The following is a 26,265-nucleotide window of genomic DNA, read 5'->3' on the forward strand; positions in this document are numbered from 1 at the left end:
CTCTCTCTACAGATGCTGTCAGACCTGCTGAGTTTTTCAACATATTTTGTTTTCAGATTTCCAGCATCTGCAGTATTTTGCCTTTACTTTATGCACAAAAGGCAGTTCTGTTGGGCCACTTTCAAGCCTGATTTGCAAGGAAGAAAATACAATTTAGTGTATTATTTACCAGACATAGAAGTAATATCTGAGCAGAAACTTCAGTTTTAATCAAACTTCACAAACAAAACGTTAAATCATCAGGTCTCCACATTTGTTACCTGACCTGCTGAATGCTTCCAGCATTTTTAGTTTTTTGTTTTAGAAATTTCTCATTTTATTTTATAGATTGGCTAATGCTTTCAGGTAAAAATTTATTTTCAAAGGATTAACATGTTAGTTGAAAGCATCACACAGAGGAATCTCTACTTGGTGACAAGTTAGTATGCAGAATTAACGGCACTGAAAGAGGCCTTTTGGTCCAATTGGTCCATGCTGGTGTGTATGCTTCACACGAGCCTCCTCCTACACTACTTCATCAAACCCTATCAGCCTATCCTTCTATTACTTTACCCTCAAGTTCTTTCCCCTCAAAAGTATCTATGCCATTCACTTCAATTACCCAACATGGTAGCAAGTTCCATATTGTAGTTAATCTGTAGTTAGAGGTGCCACCCTAATCTTCACCATCCTCTCCTTGTACCACCTCCAACCCCCTACCCTTCCTGACAGCACAGCATCTTGCTAGGATACAGTTCAAAGGGTGCCTGGTCCAAATGGCCAATATTCATAAATCAAGGTGGCTTTTGGACCATGAAGGCAGGAGGCATTTACACACAATCAAAATCCTGTTCCCCCAAAACATACACATGCTTCCCAAGTGTCATGTGATAGCAATCAGGTGACATAAGCTTGGCCAATTCCACTTTTCCAAGCCCAGGGCCCAATTCAACATCACTACTGCTGCTCCATTAAGGTGAGCTACTCAAGCAGAATCAAAAAAAGGATCCTGCTGATTGGATGTTTTAGTGTGAAGCAAGATGGCATCCCCACCTTGTAGGGCATATGGTTAATTAGAATGGCAACAATGTGTTGGGCACCTGAACGTAAGACCAAATAGTACTGGAAATATGTATTGGTAGCCATTCAGGCTACCATGAAACTGAGATTCTCGTAGCATTAAATTCAATCCCTCCCCCTTCTCACTAATACCATGCTTCTAAAGAAGCACTAGCCGCAGGGTAAAGATTTGAAACACTGTTGGCAGGTGGAGCTTGCAGCAATGAGGATGTCATAATACAGAGGAGCCAACTGAGATTCCAAAGCTTGAAGTTTACTCACCCAGGGCTACAGGGTCACGTAGATTTGGATTCTTGTCACAGTCCCTGACTCGCCCCCAGTTTGGTATAAAAATTGAACTATGAAGCCTTATGTCACATGAGTAGCCGTTTTTCCAAGGACTTGCCCTCTCCATTAATATCTGACCTCCCAAACAAAGAGCATCTCTTCCAAACATCCAGTGATCCTTCTCCTGTCATTTTAGAGGAGAGGGATACGTGAGGGTTCCCACAACTTGCGAACCAGATCACTGCATTGCTGAATGACAAACTCTGTAGGAACGACACCCAGGTGGATAGTTAGCAGCTCAAAGCACTTTATCACCTCCAAGCTGTGGTTCTTGGCATAATATCGCAGCAGCTTCCTGAGAAAGAGGCAAACCAGAAGTTGAATGACTCATGTTGTAAAATCTAAATTCAGTGTATATCACACCCCAACTCTTACTATCACCATTTCACATGAAAACTAAAGATTACACCAGCACACAAGCCAACATACATAAAGAGTATAGAAACAAGCTGAGTATTACTTACCAGGGTAATAATTTGTTACCAAACTTAGATTTGGGAAGGTGGTGGCATAGTGGTATTGTCACTGGACGAGTAATTTAGAGGCCCAGCATAATACTCTAGGGACCCAGGTTTGAATCCCACTGCAGCAGATGGGAAATTTGAATTTAATAAAAATCTGGAATTAATAATCTAATGATAACCACGAAACCCATCTGGTTCACTAATTAATGCCCTTTAAGGAGGAAATCTGCTGCCCTGGTCTGGCCTACATGTGACTCCAGACCCTTAAATGCCCTAGAAACAAGAAGCTGAGTATTACTAACCAGGGTAATAATTTGTTTCAATTATGGATGGCTAGACTCTGCAGAGATATAACCGCAGAAGTACAGGTAAAAAACCTGCAGAATGTTAATGTTCCAGCACATTGCAGCACTCCTACATATTACCAAATTCATTAAGGCATTTATAATATAAAAATTCTTCAAACTTCCCACAAACCTCCCCACCAATAGGCTCCCTCCATCACAGCCACAAACTATACCTCTTATCAAGGAGTTTATCAAGATTTTGCAAAAATGTTGTACCTGTAATAATCTCCAGTCAACATCCCAATAGGAGCAGAGTCATCAGATAGTACTGGCAGCTCTATAACTGGTAACTTGTATCCCTAGTGTGTAAGATTGAAAGAAAACTATAGTTAGGGCACTCACAAAAATGACCACACAATAGCACAAATTGGAGAAGGAATACACAAAATTTAATCCAAAGGTAAATAAGATCATTCTGGAGCCTTTTGCAATGAGACATTACTTAAGTGGTATATATGATCAGCCTATAGCATGCTTTTAAGATGTTTCTCTACCCCTCCTAAAGGTACCATTGCACAGATCTATGAAGGAGCTGTAAGCTCACACAAGCTCTCTGTGTATTATGACTGCATGGAGTACTCCACATTTTACTAAAACACTAATTAGAAAATATACTCACACTTTCATTCTCAAACCAAAGGAAATAGCAGCAGTAGTAGTCTCCATCACGGAATGTGAGTGTGGTGTAGCCCTTCTGCAAATAACGGCGTCCCATACCAACCAGAGACCACACCTAGAGAATAGGAAAACTTTAGTTGAAAACATTCCCATATAAACATATAATGCAATGAAATATTTAACAAACCACAACTACTATCATTGTTGCCCAGTGAGTGAACAGATCAGAGGGATGTGTCCATCCAGGCTATAGTAACATAAAGGACAGCCTGTTTATATATGACCACATTTGAGTAGCAATCTGAAAATGGGTTGAAAGTGCATAAGACTATTGCTCAGCAAGTCATTTCACAAACAAGGGGTGGCCGTTTCTACTGTTATTTATTAGAAGTCCCAAAATAATCCCACTGACAGTGATCACTGAAAGTTCCAAGGTGAACACTAAGGACAGAGTAAACAAGAAAGCCTCCAAGTAGGTAGCATAGGAGCGTGGAGTGGGAGGGGGGGAGCGGGGAGAAGGCGAGCACGCTGTCATCTTGCAGATACATCAGGTGGGTGATGAGCAGCAAGATTGCACCACACAACGATGCCCCTAGTGTTGTGCCCAATTATTGAGCTGCCAACGTTAAACACTTGCCAGTAGGCAGCATTTCAATCGGGGAAAAGGAAAATCCAAAAGCTCCTGTGGAGCCAAGCTGGTCAGGACAGTGGCCATATGGTGGGGTGGGTTGGGAAGGGTGGGGAGTGCGGTGTAGAAACAGCAGCAAAAAAATTAACTTGTCTTTAATGTTTTCAGAGGAATCTTTAGTGGTCCTGTTAAGGATCGCCAGCATGGCTGCTGTACATTCAGTTCCACTCAACAAGGTTTGCACAGAGCACACTGTGCCCAGTAGAAACTCAAAATTATTGCAGGATCCAGCATAAGATTTAAATATTTACCTGATTTCTCCCACATTCATAAAGACAATTAAATTATGGACCATTAATCTAACCCAAACTTGAGCAGTCACATTTCAGATAATAGCTCCCTATTCCCAGCAGCAGTGACCCCCTCCCCCCACCTCTCACCTTCTTTCAGGTGGTAAATGAATGGGAGAACACTTATACACATTGTTTAATGACAACCATCTTGGGGTACAATGGGTTAAGACACTGGCCTTTCAACTCTGAAGGCCTAGGGTGAAATTTAGCCCAGAAAAATGGGAAGAGTTTCCATTACCTTGTACCTTGAGATGGGCAAACTCAATTCAGTTCCCCATCAATAAAATAAAGTTACTACATTGTCCCTGGGAATGAGATCGTCAATGAGATAGCAGGCATGGAAAATAGAAAAATGATGTAGTTTTGGGTGTTCATCTCAGCTAAAGTACATTGTAGAGGAGAATTTACCCTTCATTTAATCATATGATTTGACACAGAAAATATTTCACTTCCCACCAATGACCCTCATGTTGCCCAATACAAAGGTACAGCAACTCCCTAAGCAATCTGCTCTCCTCAAAGACACGTACCTTGCTTTTGATAAATGAAGCCAATGGTCCTTTCCCCAGCTCTGTGGATTTTTCTGATACGTTTAAAGAAGGTGCAATCATTTGACCAACTGTCCTATCCACATAGATGAAATGAATGAGTCCAGGGAAATCTCGCAGATAGGTATAATCCCAAGTTAAGGGCAAAACAAAGGAATCATTGTACAGGGTTCACAACGGTAGTAGTAGTGACAGACTATCAGATTCAAACTTTACCAATAGTGCTAAGGATAATTAGACCTGGGTCAGCTTTAATTTTGTGAAGCTATGACTCAATTTAACATGGCTCAGTAAGAAGTATGAGAGAAAGAAATAATTGCATTCATATGGGGCTTTTCACAACCCAAGATGTTCCAAAGGGCCTTCAATCAATGAGGTGTTTTTGAAGTGTAGTTACTGTTGTAATGTAGAAAACAAGGCAGCCAGTTAACACATGGCAAGCTCCCACAAGCAACAATGAAGTAATGATTAGATAATCTGCTTTAGTGATGTTGGTTGAGGGATAGGTATTGGCTAGGACACTGGTGGAAACTCCGCTGCTCTTCATCCAATAGAACCTTGGAATGTTTTAACCTGACCCGAGAGACCAGATAGGGCCTCAGCCCAAACTGAGCATCTCAGAGTGCAGCACTCACACAGTTACTGCACTGAAGTGTCAGCCTGGATTATGAACTAAAGTGTCAGGAGTGGGTCTTCAACCTACAACCTTCTGTCTCACTAAGCACAGTTGACAACTGCTCCACTTGCACCTGGAGGCATTTCTTCAGGGTGAGAATAAGAATTAGTTTCTCTGCTTTGTGCTTCTATCCTGAAGACACTGAAATACAGTTCCACAGGTACAGGCCACCCTCCAATACCACACCTATGACCCAATTCTTCCCCTAAGACCACAGTGATAAACAGCCATCTGTAGGCATCACAATGGTGTCAGACTGTCCTCACCAAACAAATATTTCAGCACAAGTAAGCGGACAGCAAACAAGAACAAAAATGAAGCCAGTTTTATTCTGCTCCTATTCCATAGGTGATAGTGGCCCTGAGTTTCCAGTGTAGCTCAGCTAATTTATTTTGAACCCAGGATGTGTGGTTCAGGGAGAGGAAAAGAAAGAAATGAAGGTAAGGAGGTGAAAAAATAATTTTTAAAAAGAGCCAAGGGATTGCTGGAAGGACATTTCTAAAATATGATCACTGGGCAAATCACCCAAGATCAGACATTTTATAGCCAGCAATTCAAGAATGCCATTGGCAGAAGCTAAGGAACAGATTTTCCAATTGCAGCCAGACTGGAATATGGTAACTTTAGAAAGACAGAAATAAAAACATACAGAAATTAATAGAATCTGGATCGAGGACACATGAGGAAACTTAAGACAGGACTGATACATTAAAATCAGTGTCTTCTTGCTAAAGCACCTCAATAACAATCTTGAGGCTTTGAGAAGGCAGCTTTGTGATCAGATGGCTTCTAAAAGCAAGAAGAAATAAAATTGCAAAGTATAGAATCTAGGTTAATTTTTCACTATTGGTTATCTTCTCCCATTAATAGTCCTTTGTGGGTCATGTGGCTCCTATAGTGGAGAAACCAAGATGAGGAGGCAGTATAAAGCAATGCTTGAATAGATAAATTATGAACAGTGTTGGGAAAATGAAGGGGTACTGTCACTCCCTGGCACACATAAGCTTCCAAGCTGCAGTCATTGCTGTAACTATAAAGGATTATAAAGCACAAATTCATGTTGTATCCATTACTACAGTTGGGCTTAAATAGTGAACATCTACTTAACATTGGAGAAACATTCAAGATCGTAGGCTAAGATAACATAGTTAATAGATCTAGCCTTATCTTTGATGCCAAAAGAACGATCTGCTCACCTGACTATTTGCCATTTGCAGTTCTAGAGAATGAATAGCATAGGGGTAGTTGGCTATGTGCGGCATCACATTTTTGTCCATGCAGAATATTTTCAGCAAGGGATCCCCAGGTAGTCACTCAAGAGCAGGATCACTACCCACCCCACACCACTCCCAAACTTCATCCCCACACTATCACCCCCACCCCCCAGAATCACAGAGCCCATCGAGTCTGCACTGACACGTGAGAAACACCTGACCTACCTACCTAACCCCATTTACCAGCACTTGGCCCATAGCCTTGAATGTTATGACATGCCAAGCGCTCATCCAGGTACTTTTTAAAGGATGTGAGGCAACCCGCCTCCACCACCCTCTCAGGCAGTGCATTCCAGACTGTCACCACCCTCTGGGTAAAAAAAATTTTCCTCACATCCCCTCTAAACCTCCTGCCCCTCACCTTGAACTTGTGTCCCCTCGTGTCTGACCCTTCAACTAAGGGGAACAGCTGCTCCCTATCCACCCTGTTCATGCCCCTCATAATCTTGTACACCTCGATCAGGTCACCCCTCAGTCTTTCTGCTCCAACAAAAACAACCCAAGTCCATCCAACCTCTCTTCATAACTTAAATGTTTCATCCCAGGTAACATCCTGGTGAATCTCCTCTGCACCCCCTCCAGTGCAATCACATCCTTCCTATAATGCGGCGACCAGAACTGCACACAGTACTCCAGCTGTGGCCTCACCAAGGTTCTATACAACTCCAACATGACCTCCCTACTTTTGTAATCTATACCTCAATTGATAAAGGCAAGTGTCCCGTATGCCTTTTTCACCATCCCACTAACATGCCCCTCCACCTTAAGAGATCTATGGACACAAATGCCAAGGTCCCTTTGTTCCTCAGAACTTTCTAGTGTCATGCCGTTCATTGAATACCTCCTTGTCAAATTACCACCACCCCCCCCCACATCTATCAAACTTAGCTTTAGGGACACCAAGAAAAACTATAGAAGTTCAAATAGGTACCCAAATGGAAACCAGCTAAGCAGAGACCAGGAGCTAAATCTCGGTTATGGAAGAGGTTCTGCTTGTAATCAAATTGAAAACAGAGATAAGAGTTCATCTTTAACTGGTAACTGGTACTAAAAAAGGATATGAGATCATGGTGGTGTTCCTCTTGCTCTTTACCAAGAGAAAATCCTTCCAGTCCATCAGCTTCTCCCTGCAGTGGCAAAATAGATTTCACTGCAATGTGTAAACATAGGTGACTCAGAATATTGATCCATGCACAGTCTCATTTTACTGTATTGAACTACATCACGCCCATTAATTATGCTTTAGAAGGGTCTCTCCCAAAATGTAACCCTACTCATCTTCATCAGATGCCAATTTTATGCATTTCCAGCATTTTCTGGATTATTCTGTTAATCACAGCCATCTTTCAGTTAATAAATGCAATGATTATAATAATCTTTCATTGAACATCACAACCAACACTCATCATACACCCACTCATCTTAAAGTAAAATAAAACTATCCCATGAATATGACATACATAGCATATAAGAAAGCCACATGAAATTATTTGATCAACAGATGACTGTTCCAATTCTAGCCTCTGCCTTACAGTCTGAAATCATCTCTGTCTTCAGTGTTAAACATGCAAAATAAAGTCAATCTATTGTACACATCCTTCCACCTAGTCACAATAATACGTACTGAACAATTTTTAGTGTCTTGGTCTGTAGGTTCACTGATAAGTGCTGAGAATCCCCTGCAGGTTTCATCAGAAAATACTGCTGATACACTAAGCACAGCTGGCTCTTCACATTCCGACAGGCCTGTAAGAGTCTGCAATACAACAAATCCTCATCAAGATAAAACTAAATCACTTCAGATATACCAGTTGAAGGGTACTCTAGGACATGAAAAGAAAAATCCATACATTTGAGAACCAGTAACTGCTAGCTTTATTTGCAAAACAAAAGTTGAAACTGAACTGTACAGGTCACAAAATCTCAGTTTCAACACTCAGCCTGCTCAGTTGCATTTACAGAAACAGGCCACCCATGCCAGTATTGATTTGAGCTAGGGTATGCAATAAGGACACTATCATTATCCTCAGTAGACCACATTAGGGAGAGAAGTGTGTCAAAGCTGTCAATATTTGTCACTAGTTAGTGACCTTGGTAGAAAAAAGGGGACAGGATTGGGCTCGGCTTTATGCTTCTGTGGAAGGCCATATGACTGATGGCACCCAATATGACAGTACTGTTGGGTTTATTTTTACATTCAAAGTATTCAGCAATAGAATTTTCATCACCATTAGGGTTTGAATACACAGGGGATGAATTATGTTTAAAAAGACACAGAAAAGATAGTTTCCTTGCTTTCATACTCACTCTTGAGATTTTCCAATGTCAGGTTTGGAAAATGCTTTGTTCTTGAAGTCCACCCAGGCAGACTGCAACTAGTAAACATTGAAGAACACGGATCATCTTTCACAATTTATAGGTATATCAACAAATAGCACAAAACAGTTGAAAAGTTACCTACAGCATGAGCAGATTGAAGGAGGTCCAACACAATTTACAGTGCCATCAGTGAACACCAAAGTATTAATACAATATACAGTATTGAATGCCAGAGTATTAACACAACATACAATGCCGTCAGCAAGCTGAGTGGTAACACAACATACAGTGCCATCAGTGAACAGAATATTAACACAACATACAGTGCCATCAGCGAGTAGAGTATTAACACAATATGACTCAGTATTTTGAAGAAGCTCAAAATTGTAGAACTTCTTACCTCACTTTTGTCAACCTTTTCTGCTACATTTTACAAGTCACTAAAGTTCTAGTTTGGAGTTGCCCAGCTACTAATCCTTGCTTTGTTTGAATTGCTCTTTTACCCTTTCATAAAATAAACACAGAAAACACTGAAGATACTCAGCAGGTTTAAATGAAAGGTTATTGAACTGAAATGCTAACTTACTTTCTTTCTCCACTGATGCTGCCAGACGTGCTCAATATTTCTAGCATTTTCTGTGTTTATTTCAGATTTCCAGCATTTGCTGGAGCCTTCACAATGTCCTGCACTAGGGGTCATAATCCAACACCAACTCTCAATAACAAATCATTACTCCCCACCTTTACCTGTCGCTTCAGGACTCCGACAGCTTTTATGAATTTATCCATCCTCTGCCGTAGATCAGGCATGTTAGGGTAAATGCGAGAAGTGTGCCCAAGCTCCTGTCCATCACTTAGTTTGGCCTCTAGAACTGTGAATGCATCCAACAGCTGATACAAAGACACCGCAATGTGACTGGAGGGAACCTGCCAAAATGTGCATAGAAGCAATCAGGATAAATAATCCAACTATCATAGCAAGAGTTATGTAAGGGTCCAGCAGATTCTGCACAAATCAAATAGAAGCATTCTTTGCAGTTGTGTTTTCAGCTCTGTCATTTTTACCTTATCTCCTTTCCTAACAAATTCAAAACAAGGACCCATAAAATAAAAGGCACTGGGACCAAGGAGGATTGCTTTAATTTTGTAATAAAGACCATCATCTCCATACAACAGTCCAAAACATCGAAATATAATTTTGAAATTATTAATTAAATGAACTATGCGCCTCAATAATGAGAGTGAACAATGTGAATAATGAACAGTCATAATTAAAGCCTCTTAGAGCCCTGCTTCTCTCAACTGGAAGAAAAGGATTACAACAAAATATGAAACAATTTACACAACAATTAACTTGTATTCATTGTTCTCCACATAAAAGATTTACCCATTCTCATGCTTCGAGGGAGCCTCAATAACCAGAAAGATGAAGCACTTCCTCAGACTGGTAGAAAAGTTACTGCGCTCTGTGAGGCGAGTTCATGAATGGTAGTGTTTCTGGAACAGATCACCTAACCAGCCTAAGAGTCAAGAAAGGTTTGTGGTGCAAGGCAGAAGATAATTGTTTATTTTTTTAAAATGTGGAGAGATAAACGGAGTACCAGAAAAACTGAAAATGCTGGGAAACTCACAACAGGTCAATCGGTACCTGAAAACAAATGACGATTCCATTTTCAGGTACAGCCCTTCAGAGCCAATACTTTGCTTCAGGTCCTTCAGGAGTGGCGTTTTGTGTTTTTTTCCATAAAAACTGGTGATTCTTATTGGATATTGCATTAATGAAGTTGTAAGGACCAATGTGAAGATCTGCAGTTCCTGGAGCAGGAGCCTCATCTAGTGGCACAAATACGTGGCTACAGATCTGAACTACAGTACTGGGCTACAGGATGCTGTCTAGCATGAAGAAATACAAAGACCTATTTGAAAAATTAGGGCTGCTTAGGGTAGGTTAGAGAAGGTTATGGGGTGATTCATAGGCATTTTGGATGGGACATAGTAGATAAATACCATTCCCAGTAGTTAAGGAGACGACAATGAGGGGACACTGATGCAAGATCAAGCACAAGATATTTAGAACAGAGAGAAAGAGAAACGTTGTTTAAAAAGCACAAGGTTAGGAGCCTGGAATATATTACCAGAGTAAGTGATTGAAGCAGTGATAGAAATTAATAGCTGGAGTGATAGTTTCTTAGTAGCGATGTCCAAGTAAGGAGTGCACAACATACATAGTAAATTAATATATCCCAGATGTTATTCTCACCTTTGTAAGCAGAACCAGTGAGATCCCAGGCCAGAGTGACATGCAGTACATGTTGTGAGGCATCATGGGGCAGTAATTATCCTTTAAGTTGGCATCGAGGAAAACTCTTTTGGGGACAGAACTCCCTGAAGGAAACGATTCAAATGCCTGCAGGCTGTCTTCTGCAACCTGAACATCAGGAAACAGGACATTATCTTGTTAAGGCTGCATTCTACCCAACAAACAAATGATCACTCAAAGGAAAGAGAAAAAGAAACAGGATCTGGGGGACATAAGTTGCAACTTACAGATGTAGCAGCATCAGATAGTAATGGCCCCAGGCATTAAGGTATATCTGTTTTACACACCTTCTATTAGGAGTCACTGGATAACAATCAGCAGCAGGAACCTTGACTGTCTTTGTTTCCCTAGCCATAAGGCATAAGGCATAAGGGCAATTGCAAAAGCTCTTTTACTAACCTACCTAGTCAGACCAACAACCTTCTCCTCTGTGCTTAGAGCTACAACAGGGCAGCTGTGGAAGTTGAGATAGCTTTTAAACATGGGCTTATTGGAAGATGAAGGGAGGCTGCGTTATAGCTTTTGGCTTTACTGCAAGCTAGCTGAGTCGCTCTTTCAAAGAAGTGGCAAGAACACCACCATTTTATGATTTTTAAGCAATGCTGGTAACGTACTAACCCACATGCAAATTATTAGAAAAGAGTTTTAAGCTCTTTTATAACTCACCCATTTTCCCAAACTTGAAACATTTTTGTTGTCTCGCTGCATCGTTTCGAACCACCCTGATTAACTACCTTCAGTCCTGTAAAAAGCTATTCCCACAGTGTTGCTCAATTCAGCTAGTGTTAGAATCTAGCCCTGTGACCTTACCAGAGAAGCACTATGATGGGCTCAAAATTAGACTCAAAGTAAATTACTATCGCCTACCTGCACCACTGAGCCGGTGAATTGGGACCTGTACAAACTGCTCTCCACTGACTCTCCTGAAGCAGGGGGAAAGAAATCGCATCAATCTGAATAGTTATGTAATTGTAATCAGAACAAAACAGCTGAGGAGAAGGAAGAGAACATAAATATGAAAAAAAAACTGTAGATGAAGTATGACAAAATAAAAATCAATAGTATATAAACTTGGCATAGGCAATTTATCACAGAAAGCAGCATTTTCACTGCATGCAGCACTTGATACACAGAATTTCAAGACTCAGGCAGCAAATGGCACTGCACACAAGACTGGTAATTTACAGGATATTGCACCACATCGAATCACTTTCCCTGGATAAAAATGCACAGCTCACAAAAAAATGTCACATAGGTTGTCTTCCCAGGTCATCAGGATAATTATCAAAACCAAGGTGTACAGCTACATTGTCAGAGATATGACAGTATACAGCAGCCAACCCGCATTACTGGACACAATGTGCAATGCAGCAGAGAGGAGCAAAAACACACTTTGGCGCCACTTGTTATAGTTCCACAGTTAATAGCACTCACCAAAATGGCCATCTTTCAGGCAGGTCAGCTAACTCACCATCATAGGCATCACGACCAAATTCAATCTCATCTTCACCCTACATACACACTCTCCAATTCAGGAGCAAGAACCCAGGCAGATCTCATTCCTCACTAATTGGGGAATGCGCAGAACTACTGTAGCACCATGACCACTGTCATGTCTGTGATCAGCTAGTCCTCCACATACCCGCAATCCAACCTGGGATCAGCATGGTGGTTATGACTCAGTTATGATACACTTCGAGGAACATTTTGCATATGTTCTTTGTAGAAGCCTGATTTTTTAAAAAGCAGTGTTAGGGTTCCCTCTTGATAAGGTGTAAAACACAGAAGACAGAGAAAGGGCCCTGATGGGAAGATTTCCTTTTTGGGCTGGTCCATACATACCTCCTCCTTGTGCACCAGATGACAGCTCAGGGGCATAAACTTCTTCAGTTACTGGGGTATTCTCCAAATCCTATCAGCAAACAATGCATTAGACTAACGGATTAAATTATCATCATTTAGAGTGTAAGACTTCTTTAAAATAATTATTTTTGGATTATTGTACTCATAAAAGGTGGGGAAATTTTAGTTCTGGGAGACAGGACTCTTTCATTCCAGAATCTGGCATCAGCATTGAACACTGCCAGGCCCTCCCGAACCACAAGAGTTCTCCAGCTATCCCCCTCCACCAAAGCAGCATTTCCCACACCAATCATCCTGTGGTCTTTTGCAGAGATTACCAATTTATTACCAAGCCACAAGTGGGGTTGTGGGCCCATTCCCAGTAAAACTGGGCAGCGATATCAAAAATATTGGACGGCCTTTACTGCAACAGCCAGTGTGAACTTTCATCAGTCAGGACTAAATTTGAACTCCATGTCTCACAGGTGAAAGAGTTCGCACTCAACTCACCACATTACCCATTTCCACAAGGGTTAAAACCTTTGGGAATTAAATTCAAATGTTACATTCCATTAGCTTCTAGAATGTAAGCGTCATCCTGAAGTAAGCATTTACCGGGAACAAACAATGCAGATTCACAGGGCAGGCTGCAGAATAGTCTGTTTATTGAATTTTCTGCTTTTACCCTACTATCAAACTCAAAGAGACTTAGCCAACTACAGATTGAAGCCCTACCTTGACAATTAGTGCTTCCAAGTTGCTGTCACTTGGGTACATATCTTGAGCAATCAGAATGAGTGACAGCAAGTCTGAAGGTCTCAGGGAGCTGGCGTTACGACTGTGGGGTAAAAGGACAGAATTGACAGTAAGCAGACAATCAATTTGGTGATAAGATGTTAAGTATTTGGTTTGACTTTGACACATTAATTATCATTCACTGCCAGGTATTTTATATATACAAAACGCAACTAGCATGAAGCATTTAAGTTACATCTTCATGCAGGCTGTCATGAATCTCAAACTTGGAGATGCAATGTAGGCTGCATTGGTAAAGACAGAAGGGAAAGAAAAAACAGCTGGTGCTCATTATTCAGCAATGCATACTGGAATCTGCACACATGGACTCCTGATGAGGGCACAATTAGGCTATTGGATTGTGGGAGGGCATCACAGTGGCCTGGTTGAGGTATGCCAGATAAACTCTGGATGAAGGGTGACCACATGGGTGAGGTACCAAAGCTTGTGGAATCACCCCCAGAGTCAACATCTTCAAGCATGGGGCAATAAAAATCTCAAAGGGGTGGGCCAAAATATATTCAAATGTTGGTAATCTCAGAAGGTGAATCTAAAGATAATTTCAAAAGTCAACACTTTTACAGCACTTGCTTCTCCATTCAGTTATCATCACATTTAATACATGATACATGTTGTCAAACTGACTAATTTGCTTTATAATAAAGTGTAAGGCAACACCTTATGGGTTAGGCCTGAAGGTTGAAAGAGTAGAGAGAAAACAGGAACAAGTTGTCACTGACAAATCTTTCGAGAAACAAACTACTGGGTACAATCTCAAAAACCAACATGTTGTACTCAATGCAGATACTTCTGAAGTCATCAGCAGGTCCTCACAATACACTAATATCTCTTGATAATTTGATGCATATTTTCTTCTCTTTCTTTCCCCTTTCCGACCTCAGGACAATTGGAGTGAAGTTCAATAGATGACCATCAGGACCTCCTTAAGTGACTGCCTTTCATGAATTTTTTTTATTCGTTCATATGCGAGAGCCACGTGCAACACCAGCATTTATTGCCATATAAGCACATAAACTGAGAGTCTTCCAGCTATTTTCACTTTTGGAGAGCATCATAGAAGGGTCCAATCCTTTGTCTTGCCTGACAATTATATATTTTGAGCAGGAGCCACTGAGCGGCAATGAGCAAGAGAAACAGTTGCCCACTATCCCCTTCCTAATCCAGGCTCGATGAGCCCAATTGGTAATGCCTCTACCTGCACCATAGCTGAAATTAGTCAACTCAGAAAAGGGTAGAGACATAACTAAGGAGACTTCAGCTATGTATGGTTCAGCTACTCACTACAATAAACAGCTGAGCCATTGAGGGAACAAACATTCTTACTTTAAAACCAGAGAGAATATAAATTTGTCACAAAATATATCACCTTGAAAAAAACGCCAGGAGCTTGGTGTGTACTAGAATGAAGGTGTGTACCACTTCTTCGTTAGCCCGCTCCATGCTGCTGTTTACCTGCTGTACCACCTGTCGGTCCAGAAACTCAATGCACTGCTCGCACAACTGGGGATGGATCAGGCGTTCCACAGCCTAACAACAAAAATACTGAGTCAGTGTTGATGCACAGCTCCCCTTATTCTCCCACTCCTTTTCCTCCAATTATCATCCCTCACCGCTAAAGACTATCACTCAGTCTGTATACAGGTAGCTGCACTTTCAGCACTTTAACTAGAAGTCGATATTTCTTGTGTTTTCCTGGGTAGTAAGCTACTTGTCCACGTAGAGGTGACAGTAGGGAGAAGAATGGTAGAAAGATATAGTCAGATCAGATTATGATCTTGTACTAATGCGTAAACAACAGGGTTCCTGGATAGGAAATTGGAATGTGACGGGGATCACCATATAGTGCCCAGGAATGGGATAGTGAATAATTTCTCCCATCCCTGAGGGAGTGGTGCACTTTTGGAAATGCTGTTCTTCAGATGAGACATTAAACCTGCCCTCCCAGGTGTATGTAAAAGATTCAATGGCATGATCTCAAAGAAGAGCTGGGGGGTTCTCCCCAGTGTCCTGGTCAATATTTGTCTTTCAATCAACATCACTAAAAATAAAAATTATCTAATGATTATCATATTTCACTTTGTGTGGGATTGCTGAGCACAAGGCAGCTGCCGTGTGTCCTATGTTACAACAGTGACTACACTTCAGAAGTATTTCAAAGTGCTTTGGGAAATCCTGAGATGGTGACATGGGGTACTTTCTTTTCCAGCAAGCCAACAGGTCACCACAGTTAAGTCACCATTCAAGTCAAGAACTGCAATGGTACAAGGAAATCATCACTATTGCAGGGCAACCAGGGGATGGGCAGTAAATCAGCTTCACCCACATCCTAGTGGCCATTTCTCAATGGATTTCTGACACTTTTGAGTGTTAGCAGGCTATGCAACTGTTGATCACAGACAAGCTTCACCGTTTCCAACTTTGTTACGGGCACCATATTATGCCTCCCTATATCACAAATGGTCTGGTCAATGTCAGCTGATTCAGTCAAAGCTCTGGCCTTCTAGCTGTGTAGCCTTGCCTTCCTCAGTGCAATACACTTAACCACTAGGCCAGCAGGGGAGCTCCTTTGTAATAAGTCTTGTTCAAACTGCCCCAAATAACAGCAATGTTGCATCACCTCCACAAGGAAACTCTGGTCTTCCTCCCTCAGGTGGCTGTACGTGATTAGCATGTTTTGTAACATCTTCCAAACTTTGCACCGTTGTTCTGTATCTTGAGGCCGCAATCTGAGAAGCAGAAAAAGGCCTTAGTAAAGAGAGCACTTGTAGAAGTGCAGCAAACCCCTTTGAAGGAATTAAGCAAAAGTTTCAATGAGCAAGACTGAAAGGAAATCTACCTTCTTGGCAGGCTATGGCAGCTAATCACACAGAGCAGCGCTGGTAAGACAGAAGCAGCTAACTTCCACTCCCTGCCCCCAAAATAAAACTAAAAACTGGAGTAAAACAAAAACCCAATTCAGCAGGCACAATCCTCACCACACAGAGAACTCTGCACATTATACAACACATTCCTACTCTCCTGAGGGGGTGGGAGAGGAATTTTCCAGAGTATCTCTTTCCTTATTAGCCTTGAGGTTTTCCCTGTTTCTCTCTTAGGAGATCACACAGCTGTGAAGTATCTAGTCCATGCTCCAACCATGAGTGTGCAGGTCAAGCTTGATGAATCAGCTAATCTTTTCCTAGCCATATGTTCATACAGAGAACTACTTTCATTAGAGTAGTGAAGGTTAAGAGGAGATTTAATAGAGGTTTTTAAAGTTGAGGATTTTTGTGTGGAATGAATAGAGAAAGACTAATTCTGGCTGGAGAGTCACCGATGAAGGGGTCGGGGGGGCGGGGGTCACCAGTTTTGTCATAAGAGTTTTTCAGAAAGAGCTCACTGCACCTTCCAATGGAAAATTGGATAAACATTTGTAGCAGAGGAAGTTACAGGACTTTGGGGAGAGAAGAGGGTGGTAGGATTAGCTTTGGATTTTTCTAGTATAGAGCAGGGACAAGTTGAACAGGCTGATTAGACAGATTCCGTGCTGTAAGTGTTTGTTGTTCTAAGGATATTTATTTTTACGTACAACTAATACAAAAACCTAATTTGCTACATTCAGGTCACAAAAAAATAATGATTTTTTTTCTTGAGGCTATATCAGCATCATGGTTAGGGTACTGGGTAGGCAATACAAAGGTCAGGAGACATAACCCCATTTTGGCAAGTTGTGAAAGTGCATTGAATAAATGTGGTAATGTGTGGGTTGACACTGGGTGAGTCAGCATGAACTCTAGCAAACTGTAGTGAAAACCCAACTGATCCACTAATCCTTCAGGAACGGGAACCTGCTATCCATATCTGCTCTGGCCTCTAAGAATATCTTATATTTACAGGGCAACCAAGTATAGGGCAATAAATACCACCTCCTCAGTGTTGCCCACATCCCAAAAAAAGCTTAAAAAAATTGTAACTGTAAGCAATGTTTCCCTTTTTTAAAAAGCTATAGCTAACTAACACTTCTTCTTTTCAAAGTATATCCACTTCCTAATCTTTGATTTCCCATGTTATATATGCGAAAGAACTTGTTGCATGTATATAGCATCTTATGTCAAAATGTCTGCTATATATTTCACACAGTAATTTATTTTGCTGTGCAGAGGCTGTTAAATAGAGAAAAGCAACGGCTGGCTGACTTCCTGTGCCCTTCCATTCTGCAGTCAGTTGTTAAGAAATTCATAAGCTTCCTAGTTTCACTCTCTGTTTACTGGCAGCACCTGCCCTTCCCTTCAGCAGTAAAAGAGGGGTCAGGGACTAAACTCATAATTAAGGCATACCACGCAATCACCTACTGCCCCCCTCTTCTTCAGAAAGCACCAATTCTTTCTGGCATATGGCTCCACGTGCAGAAGTTCCCTCCTGTCATTCACCCAAGTGGCTTTTCTTACAGTCTGAGTTTATTTAATACTGGGAAACAAATTGCCAAGGTCAATTATGCGGCCCATTAGAAAAAATGGAACTGATCAAGGAGCAAGGGTCAATGCTAGCACATCAAACTTAGGGCATGAGCTTGGCAATTTTCTGCTTTTGCATCTGCTAATTCTAACTACCTTACTCACATTTAAAAATCTGATTATATATTTTAAATCATTTAACTGATGGCTTACGTTGAAAAGGTACACAGTCACATTGAGTGTTACAGCACAGAAACAGGTCTTTCAGCCTAACTGATCCACGCTGATGGTTATGCTCCAATCCTCCTCCCATCTTACTTCACATCACCCTATCAGTATATCCTTCTATTTCTTTCTCCATCATGTGTCTATTCAGCTTCCCCTTAAAAGTATCTATTCTATTCACTTCAACTACTCCATGTGGTAGATAGTTTCACAATCTCATCACTCTCCAAGTAAAAATGTTTCTCCTCAATTCCCTTTTGGATTTATTAGTGACTATCTGATAGTTATGACCTCTATTTTCCCCATAGTTCTCTACACAGCTGGTTAAGGCATAAGTTACTCAACCACGCAGACTAGGAAATTCCAAGCTCTCACACTAATCTATGCAAACTTAGCTGAATGCAGAGAGGAACTTACATGGGACCTGATCATCCACCATCCCACTGAATGATAGAACAGGCTCAAGGGGTTAGATGACCTACTCCTGTTCTTATGACTTCCCTGCACTTTGGGTAGAGGATAAACTAACTAAGTTTCCAATCCCAATGGCTATCTAGCAACCCTTGTTGGAAGTGCATACTTAATATGACAGGTTCAGTGGCCCCATGATTAAAGAGTCCACTGAAACTCTCCACCTGGCACCAGACCATTCCAGAGAAAATGCCTGCAAGAGGAAGAGAGAAAATTGTATCAAGAAGCCAGAAACAAATGAATTTTACATACTTTTTCTTTAGGATGTTGGTATCCAGCGTTACCAGGCCAAAACATACATCAATAATCTTCTTCAGCACAAAAATTTTCCGTCTCAGATCATCTTCGTTCTCTGAACCGTCTCCATTCACTGCGACATATGTGCACTCCCCAAACTGAAGAAATCACAAAACAACCAAAACTCAGATTAGTGAAGGTAGTTCACTCTCAGGTACCCTTTGAATCTGTGAAAATGAACAACAGTTCATCTTAGAGCAACACTCTGACTTAGTTGACAGCGGAATCACTAACATTGCAATTTTACCATCAGGAAGCTGCTAATTGCTGGACACGTTTTGAGCCCCTAAAGCATTGTACATCAGGAGTCATGGCCAAGTGCAGCCTTCCAGTCAAATAGGGTTAGAAGGTGAGGGGTAATTTGAACAGAGCCAAGGAATTGCGTGCATAGAGGGAGAGCAGTATGGTAACATGGGGTAGAGAAGCTGGTAAAGGAGAGTTACAAGGCGCAAGGGATAAAGTGAAGCACAATTGGAAACAAGAGGGAAAAAGTTTGGGGGGGTAAGGAGGAAGGCAGAGTACAGTTAGATACTGTGGGGAGTGAGAGCAGAGTTGGGGTGGGGAAAGGGGAGAGTTGGATCACAGTAATATACCTAGAGAGAGAGCGCGCCTGGGGTAGAGTGGGGTGGTGAAAGAGAAATGAAGTCTACTAGTGTAGGTGATTTAAAAGGAGTTTGCAGATAATAACAGAATAGGAGGCATAGTAAATAATTCCAAGGATTGAAAACCTCACTAAATCATCTTGGAATCTCCTCTCTTCTATATGAAATATTCCTAATTTTTCCATGTCTTTCCTCATATCAAGCGGCAATGTAGTGAAAACTAATGGATCATTGCTTCAGATTCCCATGACCCCCTTCCCCTTTAAGATGTTGAGTTCCTGAGCACAGCTGCATTCAGGCAGGAGAAGTGCTCAGCAATGGGAAGATATAGAAATAGTAGAGATAAGTCACTGATGAGCCCACTGTCAAACATTCTGAAGCAGAAAATTTAATGAGGTATTAATGAAGGGATTGAAACATCACCCACTTGCTCTCCTGTCAGAGTGCAAAGATGGTGGGGAAAATATGAAAAATTAAATTAAACAGCCTAGATGATTGTCAACACTGAACTGTCAACATCTATCAGGTATTTTCATGCAGGAAGTGTTTTAAAAACATATTAGACAAAAGAGCAGCCTTTTAAAAAGCCATCAGAGCTTGAATGTATGGCATACAAGCCAAGCAAAATAGATAGCTACCCACAGCTCTGAACTGCCTACCTGATGCACTATGAAGAGGTAGTTATTTTCACTGACAACAGAGGTGTACGTGTCCGAGATCTTCTCATTCAGAGTTATGCAGGAAATGAGAAATGGTGCAAATAAAGTGTTTATGCTGTCCTCAAAGGCTGGGGATCTCTGTGAACACAGGAAACAATTTATCCATATTATAAGAACAAAAGAAATATAAGCAATAGACTATTCACTCCTTCGACCCTGCTCCACCATTTAATTTTTTTATTCATTCATGGGATATGGATGTCGCTGGCTAGGCCAGCATTTATTACCCATCCCTAGTTGCCCTTGAGAAGGTGGTGGTGAGCTCTCTTCTTGAACTGCTGCAGTCCACGTGGTGTAAGTACATCCACAGTGCTGTTAGGGAGGGAGTTCCAGGATTTTGACCCAATGGCAGTGAAGGAACGGCAATATAGTTCCAAGTCAGGATGGTGAGTGGCTTATGGGGGTACTTCCAGGTGGTGGTGTTCCCATGCGTCAGCTGCCCTTGTCCTTCTAGGTGGTTGTGGGTTTGCTGTCTAAGGAGTCTTGGTGATAAGATCATGGCTGATCTTCTATCTCAAACCCACCTATTCCCATATCCCTTAATGTTCAAATTAGATAAGATGCAGCTTAATTTTCCTATTTCTCTCCAGCTGACGAGTCAGAAGACTGTGGGTTCAAAGCCACAAAACCAAGGCTGAAACTTCAGTACTGTGTAGAGGGAATGGTTAAACTGAAGCCTGTTCTATCTACCTGTTCAGATAGCTGAAAAACGCATATAGGATGAACAGGAAAGCATCCATCCAACTGTCCCAGACAACTGCAATTCCTGCTGCTCACCCTACTCAAAAGCAAAGTAATTGCCCTGAGAGGTGAAAAACCAGATTAAAAATCCAGGCCAATTGTGGGGAACATCTACGAAATTCCTTTCTTAGGCAATCAAAACTAGTGGAGAGCTCTCTGGCCCTGTTTAATATCATACTATAACTACTTTGTCTCCACCCCAGCCAGTAAAGGTCCAACTCTTGCTTGATATATGCACTTTGGCAGGAAGAATAGAGGAGCTGATTATTTAAATGTCGAAAGACTGCAGAAAGCTGCAGCACAGGGAGATTTGGGAGTCCTCGTGCATGAATCCCAAAAGGCTAACATACACGTTCAGCTGGTAATAAGGAAGGCAAATGGAATGTTGGCCTTTATTTCAAAGTGAAATGAGTATAAAACAGGGAATTCTTGCCAAAGATATACATGGCACTAGTTAGACCACACCTAGAATACTGTGAGCAGTTTTGGTCCCCTTATCTAAGGAAGATATACTGGCATTGGAGGCAGTCCAGAGAATGTTCACTAGGTTGATCCCAGGTATGGAAGGGTTTTATTATGAGGAAAGGTTGAGTAGGTTGGGCCTGTACTCACTGGAGTTTAGAAGATTGAGAGGCAACCTTATTGAAACATATAAGATTCTTAGGGGGGCTTGACGGGGTAGATACTGAAAGTTTGTTTCCCCATGTGGGAGAGTCTAGGGCCAGAGGCATAATCTCAGAGTGAGGGGTCACCCATTTAGGGCAGAGATGAACAGGAATTTCTTCTCTCAGAGGGTAGTTAATCTGTGGAATTCTTTACTGCAGAGGGCTGTAGAGGCTGGATCATTAAGTATGTTCAAGGTTGAGACAGCCAGATTTTTAATCAGTAAGGGAACAATTGGTTATGGGGAAAAGGCAGGAAAGTGGAATTGAGGATTTTCAAATCAGCCATGATCTCATTGAATGGCGAAGCTGACCCAAGGCTGAATAGCCTACTTCTGCTCCTACGTCTTATGGTCTTATCCCATTATCCTATACAAGGAGTTCTCCTGATTTTGATCTGGCGACAGTGAAGGAATGGTGATAAAGGCCAAAGTCAGGATGGTCTGTGGCTTGAAGGTAACAGTTTCCCTGATATCATGGTTAACATTTATCTTAGTTATCTTAGTTTACTCGGCTGTGCTCAAGTTGGTGAACTTAAGTTACCTTACCAAGTTTGATTCTCCAAGCTTCCACCGACAGCACCTTCTAAACCTCTACCACCTAAGAGAACAAGCAAACGCATGAGAACACCACCATCTGCAAGTTCCCCTTCGGGTCACACACCATCTTGACTTGGAACCACATCACCGTTCCTTCACTGTCACTGGGTCAAAATCATGGAATCCCCTCCCTAAAGCAATGTGGGTGTACCTAAATAGCCAAGTGGTTATGGTACTGGGCTTGTAACCCCAAGATCAAGAGTTCAAATCTCACAATGGCAAACTATGAAACAATGTAACTTCATCTGAACAAACAGATGGAAACGTGTTTGTACTCGAAAGAGTTACAGCACATGGACTGCAGCAGTTCAAGGCAGTGGCTCACCACCACCTTCTCAAGGAATAATTAGGGATGGGCAATAAACTCTGGCCTCGCCGGTGACGCTCACATTCCAGGACTGAATTAAAAAATGATTTTCCTATTAAACAGTAACTGCACTTGAAAAGTAGTTCATTGGTTCTGGCCAGAAAGCAGTATTATATTTAATTTGCTCCTTGCCACATACAATCCAACCAGATAAAGAAAGATCTTGCATTGATGTAGCGTCTTTCATGACCTCCAGATATCCCAAAGTGCTTTACAGCCAATGAAGTACTTATTAAAGTGTAGTTACTGTTGTAATATAGGAAACTTGGCAGCTAATTTGGACAGAGTAAGCTCCCACAAACAGCAGTGCGATAATGACCAGATTTCCAATTTTGTGAAGTTGATTGAGGGATAAATATTGGTTGGGACATCAGGGAGAACTCACCTGTTCATCTTCGATACATAGTGTTGTGGGAGCTTTAACATCCGTTTGTGAAGGCAGACTCAGCTTAATCTCAACCAAAAGACAGCACCTCCAACAGTGGAGGTATTGCACTAGGAACGTCAGCCTGCCTTATGGTCTTAAGTCTCTCGAAAACACAACCTTCTGACTCAGAGGTGAGAGTGCTCTAATCACTAATTCACAGCTGACGCCTAGGCACCATGTTCCTAAAGTCAACTTCTACAGGAGGTTCATAAACATGCCCTAGCCTACTTGCCCTCTAGCTTTCCCTACCCAGCCTTTCATGGACGGTCTTGTCTTCTTGGCAGTCTATCGGGATTGAGAATGACTTGTTTGTACTCCGGCTCGATGGGTTCTGAAATGGTTAATAAGTCCAATGTGTGATCTGCAGACTCTGCCCATGTGGGGAAGGTTGTGCTTGAAGGGTTGGGTAGATAGGTTGTTTGGAGAGTTGTGTCCTCTCGATGCCTCGACTTCACCTCTGCACGTTCCCAACAAAGTCTCTTGATGTGTTCGGTGCCTTCCCGAATGAACCTTCTCCATTTTGGTTGGTCACAAGCCAAGGTCTCCCGTGGAATCAGTTGATCTCTTCAGGGATTCTTTGAGGACGTCCCTAAAGCGTTTCCGCTGTCCTCCCGGGAGTCTCCTGCTGTGACTGAGTTCCGAGTAGAGCAGTTGCTTCAGGAGTCTGGTGTTAGCACACGAACATCATGCCTCACCCAGCAGAGCTAGTTTTGAGTGATTAGCGCCTCGATGCTGGGCATGTTGGCTTCGGAGAGGACACTGTCTTTTTTACCACCAGATTTGGAGGATCTTGCAGAGGCGTCACCTGCGCTACTTCTCCAGTGCTTTGGCCTACCTGTAGGTTGTCCAAGTCTCCAAGGCATATTGGAGTGTGGGGATCACTGCTGCCCAGTAAACCATGACCTTCGTCTCAGGTTTGAAATCCTAGTTCTCAAATACTTGTTTCTTCAGTTGACTGAAGCACATAAGAGGTGATGATGAATGGTCATCGTCTTGTTTGCCTTCGTCGAAAGCATTCTCTCAAGATATGGAAAATGGCTCAAATTTTCCAGATCGTGCTGTTGATCCATGCAAGGTAGTGTCTTGGTGATCCCATTCCCAAGAAGTCCCCATACCCCAAAGAAAAAGGTACAGGTTGGGAAAATCATTCCATGAATCTCCTCTATCAATCTATAGTGGAGAAATAGCAACAACAAATAATTTCTGGAGCAAGGGTTAAGCTGGGAAAATCACTGTTGTGTGAAACTGAGCCATACTGGCTGTGACAATCCCTAGTCTTTGCCAAGTTTACTGATTTCAGCAAGGGCAGTTAGTTAGTCTCATCGTCAACTAAGTCCTGCTTGTAAAGGGATGTTACCACATGTAACACTAATTGAGGAAGAGATCAGGCTAACACAGTTGTGCCACAGCCAGTGGAACATAAGTTCAGGAGGAAGTCATTCGACCCTCTGAACCCCAACTCAATTCAATCTTGGCTGATTTTAAAATTTATTGACTTGGCTTGGTTTTGTAACCCTTACTATCCAAATACCTGTCAGTCAAGCTGAAGGCAGTGTGGTGACAACTCTCCCCAATTATTGAGTTAGGCTAGCCGAGCATAGATTTTTCCATTGCTCAACAGTAATACAGTCAAATATATTGTCTGCATTCTTGGTTCTCACATGAAGAATAACCACTAGTGTGCAGTGCAGTATAACTACACACCACTCTAAGAGTCAGAAGTCTGATCACCATGCACTCTCTATTTTACCTCTCTGTGTTGCTCCACCAAATTCTCGAATCGCTGCCTCAGGTTTGCCTCAAATTCCTGGTCGGTCCAGTAAAAGAGGACCTGGGCACTCTCACTGGCAATCAGGAGGCACTTCATCTCCGCAGCTCCCAGTACCCGTCAATAAAATCCATACAGGGCAACCCCTGGCCCAAAACCTGCCATTACCCACTACAGCAGCAAAGTATAATTACCTCCAGCACAAAGGACCCCAATTACCCCGCTGGAACTCAGGACCCCAATTACCCCACTGGAACTCAGGACCCCAATTACCCCACTGGAACTCAGGACCCCAATTACCCCCTGAGATCAGGACCCCAATTACCCCCTGAGATCAGGACCCCAATTACCCCACTGGAACTCAGGGCCCCAATTACCCGCAGAGCTCAGGACCCCAATTACCCGCAGAGCTCAGGACCCCAATTACCCCACTGGAACTCAGGACCCCAATTACCCGCAGAGCTCAGGACCCCAATTACCCCACTGGAACTCAGGACCCCAATTACCCCACTGGAACTCAGGTCCCCAATTACCCCACTGGAACTCAGGACCCCAATTACCCGCAGAGCTCAGGACCCCAATTACCCCACTGGAACTCAGGACCCCAATTACCCCACTGGAACTCAGGTCCCCAATTACCCCACTGGAACTCAGGACCCCAATTACCCCACTGGAACTCAGGTCCCCAATTACCCCACTGGAACTCAGGACCCCAATTACCCCACTGGAACTCAGGTCCCCAATTACCCCACTGGACCTGAGGGCCCCAATACCCCACTGGAACTCAGGACCCGAATCACAACCTGGTCTCAAGGCCCTAATCCCCGACCTCCCGGCGCCCCGCGTCCGTCTCTCAGATCCGATTTGAAAAATAAACGAACTCCGCTTGAGCCGGCCGACCAGCTGCTCCTGACCCTCCCGCCTCCTCCAATCAACTGCTCCTGACCCTCCCGCCTCCTCCAATCAGCTGCTCCTGACCCTCTCGCCTCCTCCAATCAGCTGCTCCTGACCCTCCCGCCTCCTCCCATCAGCTGCTCCGGATCCTCCCGCCTCCTCCAATCAGCTGCTCCTGAAGCTCCCGCCTCCTCCAATCAGTTCAGCCTGACCCTCCCGACTCTTCCAATCCGTTGCGCCTGACTCATTTTCTCCTCCAAACATCTGCGTGGTCGCCCCTACACAGCCATATCCAATAAAATCTGAGAGAACCGACTTGTCCAATCAGATATGCGAAACTCTCCTGAGGAACTGGCGATTGGCGAGTCACTGAGTGACGCTGCGTTACGGGCGCCACCTCAGTGCGCAGGCGCGATGTCTGCTGGATGGTTTGACCTTTTCATTATTATTTTAGAATTTCACAGTTTCA

The 26,265-nt window shown here is 42.6% G+C and overlaps 1 protein-coding gene across 2 annotated transcripts; it reads right to left on the reverse strand.

The window, feature by feature from the left end:
• On the reverse strand, positions 1–25,819 carry hps1 (HPS1 biogenesis of lysosomal organelles complex 3 subunit 1). Of its 2 annotated transcripts, none has more exons than XM_041210349.1 (17): positions 24,885–25,819; positions 20,279–20,416; positions 18,973–19,115; positions 16,209–16,317; positions 14,958–15,118; positions 13,511–13,613; positions 12,776–12,845; positions 11,801–11,856; positions 10,874–11,041; positions 9,361–9,540; positions 8,602–8,669; positions 7,919–8,050; positions 7,356–7,421; positions 4,327–4,468; positions 2,817–2,930; positions 2,414–2,496; positions 1–1,681 (listed from the first exon to the last, which is right to left on the reverse strand). In XM_041210349.1, the coding sequence occupies exons 1-17, from the start codon at positions 24,999–25,001 to the stop codon at positions 1,519–1,521; spliced, it is 2,013 nt and encodes a 670-aa protein (XP_041066283.1). In that variant the 5' UTR covers positions 25,002–25,819; the 3' UTR covers positions 1–1,518. The 2 variants fall into 2 exon arrangements, with proteins under 2 accessions (XP_041066283.1, XP_041066282.1); XM_041210348.1 differs by having other exon boundaries at positions 9,355–9,540.
• Between the last annotated feature and the right edge of the window lie 446 nt (positions 25,820–26,265).

This window comes from Carcharodon carcharias, chromosome 17 (assembly GCF_017639515.1).
Source record: "Carcharodon carcharias isolate sCarCar2 chromosome 17, sCarCar2.pri, whole genome shotgun sequence".
In the NCBI taxonomy this organism is placed as follows: domain Eukaryota; kingdom Metazoa; phylum Chordata; class Chondrichthyes; order Lamniformes; family Lamnidae; genus Carcharodon; species Carcharodon carcharias.

What these genes read in the sequence shown, in the direction of transcription:
- hps1 (XM_041210348.1), bottom strand. Translation starts at nt 25,001, where the DNA reads ATGAAGTGCCTCCTGATTGCCAGTGAGAGTGCCCAGGTCCTCTTTTAC. An exon ending in TGGTGGAGCAACACAGAGAG is followed by an intron (nt 20,417 to 24,884) that starts GTAAAATAGAGA and finishes CTGTGTTCACAG; the next exon opens with AGATCCCCAGCCTTTGAGGA. An exon ending in GACATTGGAAAATCTCAAGA is followed by an intron (nt 8,051 to 8,601) that starts GTGAGTATGAAA and finishes GTTGTATTGCAG; the next exon opens with ACTCTTACAGGCCTGTCGGA.